The sequence below is a fragment of the Melospiza georgiana genome, chromosome 3 (genome assembly GCF_028018845.1).
Source record: "Melospiza georgiana isolate bMelGeo1 chromosome 3, bMelGeo1.pri, whole genome shotgun sequence".
Classification (NCBI taxonomy): Eukaryota; Metazoa; Chordata; class Aves; order Passeriformes; family Passerellidae; genus Melospiza; species Melospiza georgiana.
Window position 1 is genome coordinate 49,415,239 of NC_080432.1, and position 17,741 is coordinate 49,432,979.

At 39.0% G+C, this 17,741-nt stretch overlaps 1 protein-coding gene across 1 annotated transcript in view; it reads left to right on the forward strand.

Annotated features, from left to right (window-relative positions):
• LTBP1 (latent transforming growth factor beta binding protein 1) overlaps positions 1–17,741 on the forward strand; it is a 187,590-nt gene that overhangs the window by 43,285 nt on the left and 126,564 nt on the right. The window contains exon 4 of the mRNA XM_058019741.1: positions 3,712–3,887. Coding sequence (XP_057875724.1) covers positions 3,712–3,887 — 176 coding nt within the window. The remainder of the gene's footprint in view (positions 1–3,711; positions 3,888–17,741) is intronic.

The following is a 17,741-nucleotide window of genomic DNA, read 5'->3' on the forward strand; positions in this document are numbered from 1 at the left end:
AATGGTGCATCCTGATGAGTGAGAAATTGAGCAAAGTGGGCAAGAGACCTGCATGGATGATTAACAGAATTCCTGTCAATGCCCAAGCACAAGTGAGATATACACAGGAAGGAAGCAGGGACAGAACACTTAAAACATAAGTAGAGATGTTGTCAGAATACGCAGAAATGCAGCAAGGAAGGCTGAGGCCCATTAAAAACCTGGACAAGGATATCAAGTACAGGAAGCAAATACATGAATAACAAATAGGAAATTAAGGAAAATGTGGGCCTGTTTTTAAATTAAGTGGGAAGTCTGGTAACAGAGAATACAAAGAAGGCAGAAGTACTGAATGCCTTCTGTCTGTCGCTCTTCACTGACAAGACCAGCCCTTATGAGTCTCTGACCTGGGACACCAGGGAAGAGGAATGGTGGAAGGAAGACTTCCACTTTGTCAAGGAGGATCGGGTTAGAAATCACCTAGGCCAAATTGACATCCAGAAGTCCATGGGCCACGATGGGATGCATCCATGAGGGCTGAGAAAGATGGCAGACGTCACAGCTGGGCCACTCACGGTCATATTTGAAAGGTCATAGCAGTCAGAAGTGGTGCTTGAGTACCAGAGGAAAGCAATGTCACCCCAGCCTTCAAGAAGGGCAAAAAGGAGTCCCCAGGCAACTACTGCCTCACCTCAATCTCTGGAAATATAATGGAGTGCTTTGTTCTGGAGGCCATCTTCAAGTGTATGGAAGACCAGAAAGTGACCAGGAGTAGTTAGCATGGATTCACTAAAGGTAAATCATGCTCAACCAACCCAATTGTCTTCTACCGTGACAAGAGTGCCTGGATGGATGAGGGTAGAGGAATGAATATTTTCTACCTGGACTTCACCAAGCTCTTCGACACTGTCTCTCACAACATCCTCATAGGCAAACCTGGGAGGTGCTAATTGGAGGAGTGGACAGTGAGGTGGTTCTCATTCTGTCTGAATGGCAGAACATTTTACCAGGTCCCATATTGTTCACTCATTCATCAATGACCTGGATGAAGGGGTAGATGCCTCCTCAGCAAGTTCACTGATGACACAAAACTGGGAAGATATCTCTGGCCTATACCCCAGGGTGCTGTACAGAAGGATCCTGACAGGCTGGAGGATGGGCAGAGAAGAACTGTCTGAAGTTCAAAGGCAAATGAAGAGTCCTGTACCAGTAGAGGCTGGGATCTGACCTGCTGGAAAGCAGCTCTGTGGAAAAGGACCTGGGGGTCCTGGTGGACAGCAAGCCATCCATGAGCCAGCAGTGAGCCCTTGTGGCCAGGAAGGCCAATGGAATCCTGGGGTGCATTAGGAGGGCAGTGCCAGCAGGTCAAGGGAGCTGATCCTGCCCCTCTGCCCAGCCCTGGTGAGGCACATCTGCAGTGCTGAGTCCAGTCCTGGCTCCTCAGGACAAAAGAAATATGGAGCTCTGGGAGTGGGTTTGAGCAGAGGGCAGCAAAGGTAATTAGGGGACTGCTAATCAGAGATCATTAGGAAGACCCTGTTTGAGCAGAGTTTGACCCCACCAGTGGTCCCGTGCAACGTTAACCATTCTGGGATTCTGTAATGCTTTACAACTGATTTTAACCTTAACAGAAAACACTCAGCCACTTAAATGGCAGCATCTGTATCTAGTATTTTGACCTCTGCTGTTAAGTCCTGCTTCTACATTCAGCATAGATACTCCTTTATATGCAAAACCAGAAATGGAAGTCCTTATGTGTAGGCATCAAATGGGGTCCATTAGAAAAAAACAAATGCAGGAGTGATTGCAGTGATTCTTCAAAGAAATTGAATTCATATGTAAGCAGTACTGAAGGCAACAACTTCAGCTTTATCTCAGACTGAGGGTTTTTCGGTCATACTTCTTATCAGGCTGTGTTGGATTCCAAGCCTGACCTCCACTACCAGTGAAGGCTGTCTTTTGATCTTCTGGTAGGAACCCTAAAGACAACATAGAAAATACAGTATTTTCTCTTAGTCTGGCAAAAGGACTTGTACTGAATGTAATGAGACTGTGTAAATACTGTATTAGAAATATTGACTTGGAGACAGCTGAGCAGTTATGTTTCTGTTCTACATAGGAGGCTTAGGATGTCACTATTAATGAACGCTCTTGTTAACTTGGATCAGTTTGAGAAAAAGAGCATCTGTGTAGGACAAAACCCCATTGTTTGTTCTAACCACAGATCCATTGGCTACAGCAGTTACTAAGCATCTTGAATAACATGACCAAGGAGTTAGGCATTGCTTTGGAGATAGGGGCTGGCTCAGGCTCCACATGTCAGAAAACAATGCAGTAGTCATCTAAGTTCTTAGCTGAAACTCTGCAGTCTCACCTCTGTGGGGAAGTGCTGCTCAGCTGTCCTTTGTAATATAGGGTCCATGACTTATTCTCAGAGGACAGTTATTTACCCTGCAGAACTGTGGCTCTGAGGGATGATTGTTTCAAATCCCATAACTTTTTTCCCATTTTTGAAGACCAAACTAGTTAGGTACTTCTCAGCTGAGAATGCAGTAAAGGAGGCTTACAGCATCCCACTCTGTATGCCTTCAACATTTGAGCAAAGGATGATGTAGTCCTGATAGCCACTGTTATAAGTTAGTAATTGATTCTACTCTCCAAAGTGTGTGTGTCATTACAGTCTGATCTGCACTAGCTATGACTCTAGAAGGTGTGTTATTAGTAGGTTTGTTACTTGCTAGGTGGTGGGGTTCTTCAGCCTTGGGGCCCCAAGGCAGCTTGCAGTTTCATTGCATGTAGCTAAGAGCTGCCCAATCTGCTGCCTTATAAATTGCTGGAAGAGTGAAGGCCAGTTTGTTAGTGAAGAAATTATTCCTACTGCTGATGGTTGCTAAATAACCAAGGACTTTTTGATAGGGGGAGGAGGGAATTGTTGTTGAAAGTTGGTACGGCCTTGTGCAGAGAAAAGCTGAGGTCATAGGGAGGAATCTAAACATATGAGTCAGGATTAGCAGTGAGAGAATCCTGAGCTTGAAGGAATCTTCTTGTTTAACAGGAAGGAAAAATTGTTTTGTTGTTAAGGGAGGCTGTGTGGTTATGGGACATTTGTGGTTATGGGACATTTGTCAGAGATGTTCAATAGTGCAGGCAAAGAGAAAGTGGATGGGCAAAGTAATGTGACTCTGGGACACAAACCTTGTGATTAGATGAGAAACATCTGAAAAAGGAGGAGTAGTGCTTTGCTCTTTTGCTAGAGGGATATGGTGAAAAAGGTAATGATTTCTGGGAACAGAAGGGGAAAGTCAGATGGGTTTAGGTTCTACTTTATATACCTTCTATGGAATGAGAATTGTAAAAAATGGAATAAGGTTTGAATGACCTGTCTGAAAAGCTCTGTGTTAACAAATTTGAGCTGCAATTCATTTTGATCAGGGCTTTTCCCTGTTCCTTCCTGTTTTCTGAACTGTCCATGATATTTCTCTTGCCATGTCAAAAAGAAAGTTATATAATCCCTGTAGTCTTTCTTTCTTAGGAGTTTGAGCTGACAAGACAATGATGGTGCTAAATGCTTGGAAAATTAGGTGCTTATTTCTAAGGTAGTAGATTTCCCAAACTGTATTTTGAGAATTTGAACTATAGTTGAATGTGTCTTCAATTTTTTTACAAGTAGTTTCTAAGTCTGATTTATTAATTCTTACATTGTTTTGTCTTTTCTATCTCTTTCCAAAACAGGATGATACCCCTTTCATCTCAGACATTAATGATGAATCTTCATCATGGCCAAACACAGGAATATGTGATTAAGCCCAAATACTATCCAGTAAAAAAAGTGATTTCAGGAGAGCAGTCCACTGAGGGCTCATTACCACTGAGGCTGGGCCAGGATCAACCTGCATCCCCTTTGCGATGTGAGTACAAAAAGCATGTTCCCTTCTCTCCCCCACAAAGCCCCCACTCCCTGCTTTTTTAAAGATATTGAAATTTTCTGCAGTAACACTTGAAGACAGAGAAAGGTTAAAACAACTCTATGTGAGATTTCTTAGGTCAGCAAATGCTCCAATATTCTGCATTTTGTGCAGAAACAAAACAGATTTCCTGGATGAGAAAAAACAATTGAATCTGTTTTGCTGTTGAAAATTTATCATGTTGTTTCTAGATAATAGTTTTTTTCTTCAGAAAAGGGTGCTTTGTGAATGCTTTGCTAGAATAGGCACATCTATGAGTGTAGTCAGTGTCAGTATGATGGATACCTTTTTGGAAAGCTGGAGTTCAGGACTGTAGTCTCATTGGTGACTATTTTTCTCTATATTTAATTTATTACGTGTTTATGAACTTCTGCACAGTATGGAGCTGCCTGAGAGTTTCTGCTTCATATTTATAATAAAAAGATTGTGTAGGTGCCCAGCTTGTGGCCTTGGCTCATGCCCCATTGTGTGCAGAGCTTGAGGACAAGTTTTGGCTTAGAAGATTAAGAGCTTGATGAATTATGGGTTAGGTATTACAGAACGTCTGCTGGCTTGATTTGGAGAAAAGTTCCTGCAGCTGAATAATGGACTGATTAACATTGAGACCTTTAGGTACTTGCAGTCTCCTGACAGACTTCCTTTGCTCTAGCACAAAGAATTATGCTCTGCTGAGGTTTTAGGGAAGAGACTTTCCTTCTAAATCTTTACCTAGAATTCCTTTGTGTATATTTGCATTTCTGCAATTGCTCATCTTTATGGTCTGTCCATTTACACTTCAGTGCAACTCCCTGCTTCCTTTTCTTCGAGTGTAGGTTTGTTGATGGTAAATGAGACTATTGGCTTTAATAGGAAGAGCAGTGGGCAGCTGGAGGTCTTTCAGTTAACATTTTCAGAGTGGTGAAGTATACTTCTTGCAAAGCACTATCTCCCTTTCTTAGAAGTTTCAGAAAAATTTATATTTTTTTAGTCACACTGTCAACATCAAGCAGTAGTCTCTTTTGTAAATATGATACTGCTTTTTTTCCAGTCAGCAGTTGTTTTCTTTCAAAAAAAATATTAATGGCCACTGGGATTGGATTGTGACCATCTGTCATGACTCTTACTAGTCAAAGAGTTTACAAATTCCAGGTTTTACAGTTCTCCACTACTTGGTGTGACTGTTCCAGGTTGGATTCTGACCAAAAAAAAAACAAACCCATCTTTCCTTTTGGCTCCATTTTTCAGGCTGTTTAAGTCATTCTACCTTCAGTACACTCAGTGGTACTCACAAGTATCAAACTGCTGCTAAATGGATGGATTCTGTGAGTTGGTTTTTTTCCTTCTATGGTAGCATAAGGAGAAGACTCTATAGCTGTAAGGTGAGGGAACCAGTGCTTCTAGCTCTTTCTAGCTTATTTGAGTCCCACTGTTACTTAGAGTGCTCTGAGGGACATGACTAGGAGAAGGAAAACCAGGAGCTGAAGCCTGGACTGGTTTTTATCAAATTCTAAGCCCCTTATTGAGCAGTGCCTTAGTAAAACATTCTACCCTTATTGAAAAGCTTGTGAGTCCTAAAACAGCCAGAGGACAAGTAGTAAAAAGAGTTTCTATGGCCTGATAAGGTCAGCCATGACTTAAGTGTTGACTCAGAGGTAAAATGCAAGCTATTTGGATGGTGTCAAAATTTGTGATTCTGAGCTCTCTGTCAGCCTAAAAACCAGTCTCATTACCTGTTTCACCTGTTTTCTAGATCTGTGAGGTGGGAGATGGTGGCAGCAACTTCTGATGTATGAGTTCAGATATCTGCTAGTACAGAGTGCAGTTTGAGCTGTATGGTGTTGGAGTCTAGGATGATGTCCTACTAGCTTCAACAGGAGACCTAGAACTTGGCCTGCCATATCTGTTTGGCTTTTCTGGTTTTTGGAGGTACTGGGATGAACTTGAAGATTAGAAGACTGCTTGTTTTCATGAAAATTGAGTTCTAAATTTCAGCTGTCAGTATTTCAATGTTAGGGACGTTTGAATTAACTATGGTGAGGTAAGATTAGGATCTGAAACTTCATGTCAGGTGTCCTGTGATAACCATGAATATGCAGTTCTTAGTCCTGTTTTGACTAGAGATGAACTGTGTGAATTAGTTCATGCTTGTGGTTGATGTTCATTGTCTAGCTAATGTATGAGTGTGGCTGATGATCTCATGGTGTTTTGTAATTGCTCTTAAATGTATAATCTTCTTTAATGGGGCAGGCACTTACTTAATTGAGCAGAGGAATTGATAATGGCCATATGGAGATACTTGAAAAGGAAGAGGGGGAAAAGGTAATAATTTTATTAAAAAGCAGAGGCCAGAAAGTTAGTACTAAATGCTTCACAGGTTTTTTTTTTATGGTAACATTAAATAAAATTTCTTTAGAGATGAGAAGAGTAGCTAGGTAATACTTGGTAGCATTGCCCAAGAGTTCATAGCTATCAATAAACATGGAGTGCAAAGCTACTCATTCTGTTGGGTTTTTATGAGCATTTCTATGCATTTTACTTCAAAATATTAACACTGTGCCAGAGACTGGCAATTGTGAAAAATGTACTCCATAGAGTAAACTTTCTTCTCTAGCTGTAGCTGCTGTTGGTTTTGCTTTTTCTGGACTTCTATAGATTGTTTAAATCCAGTGATACAAAATGGGTAGTCTTGAACCTGGAACAAATGTCAATCTTTTGTTACCTTTAGGGAGGAGTCTGTCCTGCTAGAAACAAATGAGATGAGGGGTACTGGTACACTGGGAAGAAAACTGCCAAACATGACCAGGTGCTTCTGAGCATCTTCTGATTTAGAGGGAATCAGTCATGTTTAAAGGCCCCATCACAGCGTTGTCAGATGAGCTTTTGGATGTACTGGGGTAAAAAACATTAAAGTGAAATCACATTAAACATTTTTCAATTAAAATTCATTCAAGATGCCTTCTGGAATTTTTGCTCTGGTGCATTTGTAAGCAGTTTCGCTTCTGAAAAAGCTCAGAACATGCAGTATAGTACTCTTATTAAAAACAGTAAATAGTTTATTCTTTTGGCTTTTAAGCTGAATTTTACTGTAAGATTATGTATCACATCAACAGAGCTTGAAAATTCAGCAAGCCACTGGGGTTGCAATTTTAGCATTTAAAGTCACCCTGGGATGTGAAATTGAGTTACCTGCTAGTAGCAGGTAGCATTTCTACTGTCAAGCATTTTGAACTTCTCTCCTGTGGGATACAAACTCTGAGTAATACTCAAGGGATGTATTATTTGTTTAAAAGTACTGTCACACTTCTCCTGTAATCTGCCTAAATATTTGGAACCTCAGAGTGAAAAATTCTCTAGTAGTAGCAATGGCAGCAGCACAGAAATTTCAGCCATAGAATTCTATTTTCAACCTGGTAGTCCATGAAACAGTAGGAAAAAATTTTTTTATTTTTAGTAATTCAGGTACATCTACCTCAGACAGTTCCCACTAGTTCCTTAATGACACTGTTAAATAGTAACCACTACTCATCTGAGCATGAATCCTCTAGATATCAGTGCTTGTATCCCTGGATTGATAAATGCAGTAATGCAGAAAATTTGTTAAAGGAATGTTGTGTGATTTCTATTGGCCTAAAATGTATATGATAGTGAACAAATTCTAAATGTAGTCTTTTTGGAATTCCTTTCAACTTAGCTATTGTAAGAACTGCTTATTCCAGCAGGAAGAGGCTAGGAAGTTTTCAGTTTCACTCTGTCCACTTCTGGTTGCTATATGGTTCTTCAGAAAATGCATTTAAATACACATTTCATTTTCCAGCCTGAGATGTCTGTGGGCTAATGTTTAGTGGCACTGTGCATTTTGCCCATTGAGCTGAAAATAGTGAAATTTCTGCTTCTGAAATAAATTGTTTGGTGTTGCCTGCATGTGGAAGACAATTTTGTGCACCCTCTCACCAGGGTACAGTTCCTCATAAGCACAATGAAGATGCCACTACTTCCCTGTTCTAGAGATTCATTGAGAAAATGTATTAATTAGTGACTGAGGCAACCACAGAACGCACTGAGAGCAGAAGAAAAACTCAAGAGTACTTTACCTACAACTGGAATTGTATTATGTGAAGTAAATCAGGCATGTGTTTGTATAATGAAGTTATCCCAAGGAGGAAAAGAGGATAAGAAAGAAAACGAGACTAATGTCTCTAGGAAGACAATGTGAGAAGTATGTGAATTTTGCAATTGAAGTTACATGTTAAGTTGCTAAAATTAAGTACTATGGAAAACTACTTTCTTCTAGCTAGATTGGGTTGTTTTGGTCTTCACCAAAATTCTTTATAAAATTCATTAAAGAGAACTTGTCTCTACTTTAGGTGGTAAATGAAAACATGTCTTGGATTTAAGTAGTAAAGGTTACATAAGGTTTAGGGAACTTGGGCTTGCAGCACCCTACTGTGTCTTAGTTGTATTTGTTGTGGCTGGAATTTGGACAAATATGCCTGTATGGCTTTGGGACTCTTAGGATCTGCTCATGGTTCCGTGGACAACTCTTAAATTCTTGTGTAAGGATGAAGCTGAAAAAATATGAAAGCTGTGTAACTCCTCTAACTGTGGCTACATTATATTACATCATATTTTACATAAGTTTATACACATGAAATAAGCTTAATGTGGAAGAAAATGTCCCAGCACTTATAGTTGTGATGGGCTGAACAGAATACCCTGTTCCAAATTTGGCATAACAAGAGCTTTCCTCTGTTGGCAGCACAATACATTGGTAACCTAGTGAAGCTCCTCTGTACGTCTATATGTCATTACATGTGCTGCCTTCACTGATGACTTCAGAGATTGATTTGAGCAAATCCCAGTTGTCACTTTGAAATTCCAATTAAAACTATTTTTGTGGAACTGCACCATTCTGGCCTCATTAAGTGACACTTACTTCAGAGTAATTGTATTTCCCTGCCAGGCAGTATGGGTAAACAGCTGCAAAAGGCATAAATATTTTATTGCTGTAAAAAGTGCACACAGAGGTATGATATGTGTTGCATATAAATACATCTGTGTGATTTGACATTCTACCCAAGTTCAGACTTGGGAGGAAAAACTCCCTCTGATCTTCACTGGGTCAGATACTATTTCCACCATTCTTGTTACTGCTTTGTGGAGCTGCTCTTCATGAACAGCAAAATAATTCTCTCTCTGGCTTGTCTTAACTAGATCATTGCATTGTGTTCCTTGTAACTTGTGCCTGTCAATGTATTTATGGATATTAGAGTTAAACAGTGGTAATGTTCCCAACTAGAGGTTTTGGGAAATTTGGAGATGAGGGAGGATCTCAAGGCTACACTCTGAACAAGGTACATCCAGCAGAATGAGGTGAGTGAAACCAGAATGAACGCTTAGAAGACTAACATTAAGGAATAACTGAGTGATTACAACATAGTCTGTTTGGAGGGAATGTAGAGTCAAATTTGCTTCAGTCACTCATGGCAACTGACATTCATGTATTGCTCCTAAAATTGTACATATTCAGTTGCAAGGGAATGGGGCAAGTGTATAAATGTTGGGGACTTCTTGTTTCATTTTCTCAAATGCATGTGTGTACAAAGTTGGTGCTCTCATTCCAGAGCAGAAGGGATTTTTAAGAGACAAGCTAAAAACTTTAAGATAAAATTTTGTTCCTGTCAGCATCAGGGTCAAAGAGCACTGAGGCTTTTCAAAGAAAAATTTTTGTGTGAAGCATTCTCTTCCTCACTGCTATTTCAGAGCATTATTCTTCCTGCTATTGAACAGTATGGTGATTTGTAACAGCCAGTTAAAGTTTACTTTTGATTCCAGCAAGTTTTGGAAACAATAGGCTAAATTCTAGGTATAAATTGAGTTATGTAGATTCAGATTAATTCAGCTAACTGTAGCAAACCAAGCAGCACATTTACATTGCTTTTGCTTCAAAAAATAGAGTGACAAATTCTGAAAAAATAACTAACAAATGAATGCAGTTTATTTAGCAATTATAAAAGACCATGGAGTTCTTTGAAAACCTTGGAGACAGAATAGCTCTGTATGAATACAAGCTATTTCACTCAGTATACTGTTGCTGTAGGCATTCTAACAATTCTCTTGCTAAGCTGTCTTCATGATTGTTTGTGTGTCTATAAAGGCTCACAGTTGAGGAGGCCAGAAAATCAACAGCCCCCCCAAACGTACTGTATTTTTCTCTCTGGACTCTCAAAAGATTTTATGGCCCTGAGCTCACTAGGAAATAAATGTCTGCCTGACAGGCAAAGGCTGCTGGTGCTTTTATAGAAACTATTTTAAATGTTGCATTCACCCAAAAATGAATTCCCATCTCCATGCTTTAAAATACAGAGATTGATATACAGCAGAATGAAGAAGGATGTTGGAAAAACATGGTGATCTGGCAAACAGAATTAAAATCAGTTCAAAGCGTGTAATTGCTGGGGGAAAACACAGACTGAGACCAATGCATCTCAGCTTCTGAGATCAAAGAGTATTGGCTCCAAAAGCAAAAATTTCTCAAGGAGATAAGACGAGGCTTTCCAGAAAATTCTGTAGGGAAAAGTCTTTATGATGTTTAGAAAATATTAGTTTAGGTGGATATAGAGACCTATTGAACCCACACAATTAAACATTAAAAGTCCTTTAGCCTGGCTCCTGGCTAACTCCAAAGTTACTGTAATACAAGTCTTTGGTATCAAGAATTGATTCTGATTGCTTCAAGTAGCTGAGTCTGGTTTTCTTGAAAGGAGATGTGAAAGTGCTTTTCTGTCAGTCCATTGCCTATGCTAGAAGGAATGAAAAAATGTTGACAAAAAAAATTACTGTACAAATATTCATACCCTGTGAAGCTGCGATTTCAGAATCAGTGACATCCTTATGTCTGTTGTCATTTTTTCCCCTGTTCAGAAAATTAGGGTAAAAAAACATCTTGGCTTCATGTACTGCTGAGGGAGAAGATTTTTAATGGTGATTCAGCATGCAGAGGCAGCTGTATTCATTAATAACTTAATTCCATGATGTCCCGTCCTTTGTCACTGTTTACAGTTTGTTGACTTCCCTAGTGCTTTTTGTTTTCCTTCAGGAAATGAAATGTCAAGTGGATATACTTTAGTAAGGTAATATTAATTTAATTTTTATTCCCTATTCTTCCTAGAAATGATGAACATTGACTCTTGCAATTTAGACTTTTTTCTCATTTGAGGGAGTTGTGTATGTTGAGAGGGGGAAACTCTATCTCAAGAATTTATTTTCTTGACAAGTTATTTATTTTCTTGAGAAGTGCTCTTCCAGCTTGACACTTGTAATACTATTGTCTAATATTTGTATTATTGTTGTGAAAGAAGCCTAAATAATGACCTTAGGCAAAAGGCATAATTTGAGATGAGTACATAATTTCAGGTGGCAGTGAGTCTCATTCTCAGTGTCTAAGACCAAATTCAGACCACCTTGTGAAAGAGTCCTGTTGGTAAAGTGGACAATGGCATAGTATTTAGCTGGGAGTATTAAGTTTGTGTGTAAAGATGCTGACTTCATTATCAGAGTATGCATTGCAGCTTCATCAGTGGAAAATTGCTTGTGGTGGGCTGTAAAGTTACTGCTGCTTTGTTGCAGCCGAGATGAGGATTGTAACCCTAACCCTAACTCTGGGCCTTAGATGATGTCTGTGTCTAAATGTGGCTTTTGGGCCTTTGTTACTCAAGTGAAAGCCTTTTGGGTCCAGGTATGCTTAAGTACCTAAGAAGCTGGATAATTTGAATGGAAGCTTAAAAAGGCTTGTTCACCTGAATGCTGTGCTCACAGCTGGAGTAGTATCCAGCCCCAAACCTGAAGCACTGATATGAACTCAAGCGTGAGTCTCTTGAAGAGCTTGAAGTTCTGTTTCAGGACAAGTACTGCACTCTGGGAGAGACAGGCCATCTGGGTGCTAATATTTTGTGTAATTCATATTTGAAATTGCAGCTGAAGCACTTGACTGCCTGCCTGTCCTTAGAAGTACACTCAGCTGAGCTCTCCTGTGGGATTACGTTCCCCAAGGACTGCTATAGCAGTCATAGAGATATTTGGAATCCAGCTGTAGTGAACTCACAGAGTTCTTCAAAGAAAAGTGTCTGAGCCCTCAACTAAGCAGTCTTGAACTAAGCAGTCTTAGGTCATCAGCCTTTACTTCTGAATGGGTTGGGCACAGTCCTGTTCAATGTTCTGCTTGTTCCATGCAATCAATTTCTCTCATCCCTTGGAAAAGAGACCTAGGACTGGTAAGTGGTGTAACTCAAGGCTAAAATTTAGCTCTTTACCATCATAACCATTTGTGGATCTAGTTTAAATATAATTAATTTAAACAAAATAAATGCAGCACAGATTAAAAGAATTACTGGCCAATAAGTTTATTGAATTGAGTTGAAGCCATTCCATCAGACATCAAACCATACTGCATGCTCTGTTTGGGTTGGTACCTTTTTCTGCATCACTCTCAACTGTGTGAATGGAAATTATAGTCATGTATCTCATTACCAGGGAGAATGGCTGTAGTTAAGGATAGGATGTTCATTGCCTGAGGATTGTATGTAAAGAATCCTTGTAGTGGTCGAAAAGACAAGGAAGACAAAAGGCGATTGATAAAACCAGCTGGCAGGGACCTCAGATTTCACATCTATGCGTGATTTGTACATTATGGGTTTCCAGAGGACAAAATTGAATGCAATTTCTGTGAATTCCTCTCTTGCTCTAAAAGGCTGTGTCAGTGACAGAATTTATCAGCAAAGGGCTTGTGGCATGTAAACACAATTGGGTCTTTCTAAACAATCTCAGCACTTGTGCCTGCATATGCTCCTTTGGTACTTTTAAGTGAAGCCATCCTTACAAAACTCAAAAAATCTGTGTTGCAGATAGTGGAGATCTTTTTGGAATTTGTCAAAATTAATAGAGGAAACCTACTTAAACAAAACAAGTGTTGCTGTAGTAAATGACTTCAAACAGTACACTGTTCACACTCTTATTTTAAACTGAGATTAAGATAATTGAAGAGTGAGTTATTTGCCTCTCCTAGAATACACTACTAAAAATTTTAAAGTGTTTTGGAGAGTGGTGGAGGTGATGATGAGGAAGATAGTAGAATTCTCTGTTCTATTCCTTGACAGGGAGCAAGGAAGAGATTATCACAGGGATACAGTCAGGAAGGGGAAAAGACTTTCCCAGTTATTTTCTTTTCAATTACCTTCTTCCTTCCTGGAAGCTTCCTACCTGATGCTTCCTGGAAGTATCAAACTTTCTTTTGAAATTATTTCTTTTCCTGTTTATCAAGCATGCTGAAGAAGCAAGCAGGGCTTAAAAAGAGGGTAGAGAAACAAGGGTGAGATAGAAGCAGGAAGTCTGAGAGCTCAGTTCTGACAGCAGGGAGAAGTTTGTGGTAGGAGCTTCTGAGTGAGACAGAAGGAAGAAGTGAAGGTGTAGAGGCATGGCTAGTCAGAAATAGGTATCTAGAGAAGTGTGTGTAACAGCAACAATGGCAATAAGAATGGCAACAAAAATATCAGTGCATATCTCTCTTCAGTTACTGTCATATTAAATAGCTGGATCATGTTTTGCTTTTTTTTGGAAGCCTTCCAGTTTGCATCAAGACAATAGAGCTGAGTACTTGAAAAGTGATGAAATATCAAAGGTTAAGTTGTATTAACTAGTGAAATACATGAATAACGTAATACAAATGCAGCGAAAATATGAAGTACAGAAATAACAAAAAGTAGGAATGCTCAACTAATTACATTTCAATATAATGTGTTCCTACAGCTGTCTAGACATGTTAAATCAAGTACAGCTTGCCATGCTGTCATCTTGTTCAAAATGTTTGACTGGGTGGATGTGCACACATACACCTCACCTCATGCAGAACTGGGGGTGTACTCTTAAGCATTAGAGAAGGCATTGGATCTTGGATTAAATAAATCTGAATCATCTTATTTTTAATTTCACTGACATGTCTAATTTCTCCCAATGCTTGTGAAAAGGGAACTGGCTGTGAGGTGAAAAGGGAACTGGCTGTGAGGTGACCTAGGGAACACTAACCAAGTTTCTGCAAAGAGCAAAGGTAGGCATTGTATATTGAAGCCAAAAATCAAATTACTCAACAGCTGTATCTTGCCTTTATTTAATCCATGTAGTTTTCAGACTTGTTTGTACTTGTGACTGTTATAGAAAGATTAAGACTTATATTTTGCATGATTTTTAGATGGGCAAGATTTGAATGCAGGAGATTTTACTCCAGTGCTCAGAGCAGACTAAGAGTTGAGTTTGGTCCTGCTAAGGTTGTTCTTTATTTGCAAAGGGATGTCCTATATTTGTTTCACTGAGATGGTATCTGTATCAACAGATCAGAAAGGGATTTGGTAGATGTGTGCCCCTTTGGCCTAGCCTGCAGATTGGTTCTGGGTATGAAGTATCAGTGCATTGTTGGGAGACAAAAATAAATTAAAATCATAGAAGCATTTTATGTAAAGCTTTGTTAAGTAATTCTGCTGGTCTCCCCACCATTGATCAGACTTCAGCTGCAGTAAAGTGTGGTTTTGGACAGGGTTTGTGAAGAAAGATGAGGACCCAGTGACTGGTATCAAAAGCAAAACAAAAAAGATGTAGATGTGCAAAATACAGGCTGTTAAACGGTATGTTTAGAGGGTTTTGGTCTGGTCAAAATGAGACTGAGGAAGATTGATGGCAGTGTCTTCTAGTTTGTTAGAAAATGATCCACAGAGGAATAATGTTTTGTTAAAGTTTGCTGTAGATGAAGCAGGGCAATAGCTTGAGTTGCTACAGGGGAAATGTGGGTTAGGTATTAGGAATACCTTTACAATAGGAGAGGCTGAAGTGTTGGAATAAATTCTTTGGGGGGAGGCTGTGGAATCTGCATAATAGAAGGGGTTTGAGGATAGTCTGTCTGGACAAACCTTTTGTTTAATGTTGCTGTTTTATCCTGGGAAAATGCAGATGGCAAGATTAAGTGATCTCTCAGAATCTCTTACAGCACTTTCTGTGCCTTTTAAAGCCTGTATTTCTTTCAATGTGTAATCAAAAACTTAGGGAAGATCTGCCTCTGGTCTGTATGTCAATCTAGTGTGTCTTTGTCTTTTTATTTTTTCTCTTTCTGTTAGGTTTTTTTTGTTTGTTTCTTCATTAGCTCCTAGCATTATAAATCTTCTAGATGATTCTCTTTCTAAGTTGTATGACAGCTAAGTTCAACTTGTTCTGATCTTTGGAAACTAGGTTTTTATTGGTTGTTTAAGTTTTTTTATTTTATTTTCAATTGATGACTAAGTGATGACAAGACAGAACTTCCTCCTATATTGTCAATAGTGTAAAAAGGTCATTTGACAGTAGTTCTAAGAGCTTAACTATCTTACTTGTGCCATTGATTTTTATACAATGTCATCTTTCCTTTTAGCTGAACAAGCATGTTTAGTGTAAGGACTAAACCAGGTGGATTGGTGAAATAACTGGGAGACACCTTTTTTAGGAAATAAGTAATTTCCTTCTGCTTCTTTTGGTGTTTTTTCTATGTTTGTTTTTGTTTTGTGTCAGCATTTAGCTAAGAAAAAAGAGAGGGTGTTGGTCATCTAACAATTTAAAATGCTGAATGTATTAGCTGCTTAAAAGCTAATTTGGTTTGATTTTGGAAGATTCAATTTTAAATACTCTCCTCATGCATAATGATTATAGTTTGAAAATGTAAAATAGCCTGAAATAATCTATTCTTATTGTGAAGAGAATGTAATTTTAAAATTAGAGCCTTCAGGTCTGATGGCACACTGTGTAGATAAACATATGAAAACATACTGGGATCAGTGCAGAAGTAGAATGTCATGAAAAGAGAGTAATGTATATCATTACTGGAGGCACTGATGGAATGTCGATAGTTCTGCTGGTTCTGTTTCCTTAGGAGATTTGTCTCAGGATATTTGTCATAAGTGAAGGCATGTACCTGTGTATTCAGCTGGTAGAAGCCACTGCTTGTGATTTATTTTTTTTTTTAAATTGTGAATCCTTTTGGTTAGATCACCGTGAAGCACAAAACCGTCACACAAATAACATAAGTATTTTTGACACATGAAAAGATTTTATTCTCTTTGCCCCCTTGACCTATGTAGCTAACTATTTAACTGAATACCAGTCCTGCTTTCGGTAGTGTTGCTAGCTCATTGTTTTCCTGCAGAACAGGGAAACACCACAAATCACCTGAGCTCCACTGTGACTGTTGAACACTGTCAGAATGTTGGAGCTGTGAGAGCAGCCATAAACCCAAGGAAAAGAAGTGTTTATAGAAATTCTTCTAGGAAGAAACAAGGTCTGAGTTGCATTGCGCAGCTACTCAGGAGGTTGAGGAGGAATCCTTCCCCTGACACAATTCTTTCCAGGCATGGCTGTGTAAGCTGTTGTGGCCACCTGAACATAAAACCTGCCCTGTCTTAGCTACTTCACCTTTTTTGCTAATGCAGGGGGGAAAAATTTGTCATAATGGATAGTGGAGGCAGAAAGGGTTCTATTAAGAAATCCTTTTGCTTGCATTTTCCAGTTCTCCTGCAGTTGTTGCTAAATCATAAATTTATCACAGCAGGGGTTTGCTGTGTTCATGATATTATATCATAGTGACTTACGGAGATGGATGGAAAAAAACCTCATACATATCATGCCAACTTTCAGCTAAAATCCCAGCACTTCACCCAGACATCCTTTTTTTTTTTTTTTTTTTTTTTTTTTTTTTTTTTTTTAAACTGGCTCAAGAGTTTTACAGATTTTGGAAGTTATGGGTACATTCTTCCACTGATGTCTTTTGACAAATGTATCACAGAGCTCTGAAGTATAAGTGAGGCGGGATGAGGCGCTGTTGGCTGAATCTCATTGTGAGTTTGCTGTCTAGCTGAGGGATGAAGTTTTGTCCACTATTAGTCATCTTGATTGACCTGTCTTTATTAAACCAACAACCTGTCTCTAGTTTAGCCATTTGCTTCAGTATTTTTGCTATTTATTTGGTGTTTGCATCTTCTGCTTTTGTTTTTTTTCATTAGGCTTGTTTGTTTATCTGGTCTCATATTTGTATTTTTTCAGTCTGCTGTTATACTTAGGAGCATAGTGAGGTGTTTCATTTCCACATGTTTAAAATTGGTCTAGAAGAGTTGGATTTACATCTGTCTGTATATATATAGAAAAAAATTATTCCAGGTGTGTTGTTGTAGCACTATCTTTTTTTTTTTTTCCAAAAAGGGATTTGAGGTAATCTAAGTTGCAGATTTTGTTATGCCTGTGTCACAGTGGCATCATCAGTGGAGGTACTAGAGTTTCAAGAAAATACTCTGTATGCTTCCTTAAAAAAATACTGTCCTTTAAAAGGAGCTAGTCCAAAGTGAGAAGAGGTCAAGGCTGTAGCAGTACTGGTCCCTTCCTAGTGTCCCTTCCTAGAAATTGTGGAGTTTAGCATTAATACTGCCAAGTCAGCTAACAGATATTGAAGGGTAGTTTCTCATTTAGAATTGAATTTTCCTCTTTGGAAAAGAGGAAGTGGGGGGGGGGGGGGGAGTGGGAAATACAGAAGAGGAGAGTCAAGGAAGTCCAAGAGCCTAAATTTGAAGTTGCTGCTAAAAGTTTCCTTTCAGGAGAAGAGCTTGTGATCTTTTTTCAAATTGAATCTGCCTAATCTGCTTGCTTAATCTGTATTAAGGTCACTTTTAAGGTCCCTAAGCCTCAGAATCTGAGGATAGTACTGTTTACTTCTCTGTAACTGCAGAAAAGAATGATAGTGACATCTCTACCTTGAATCAC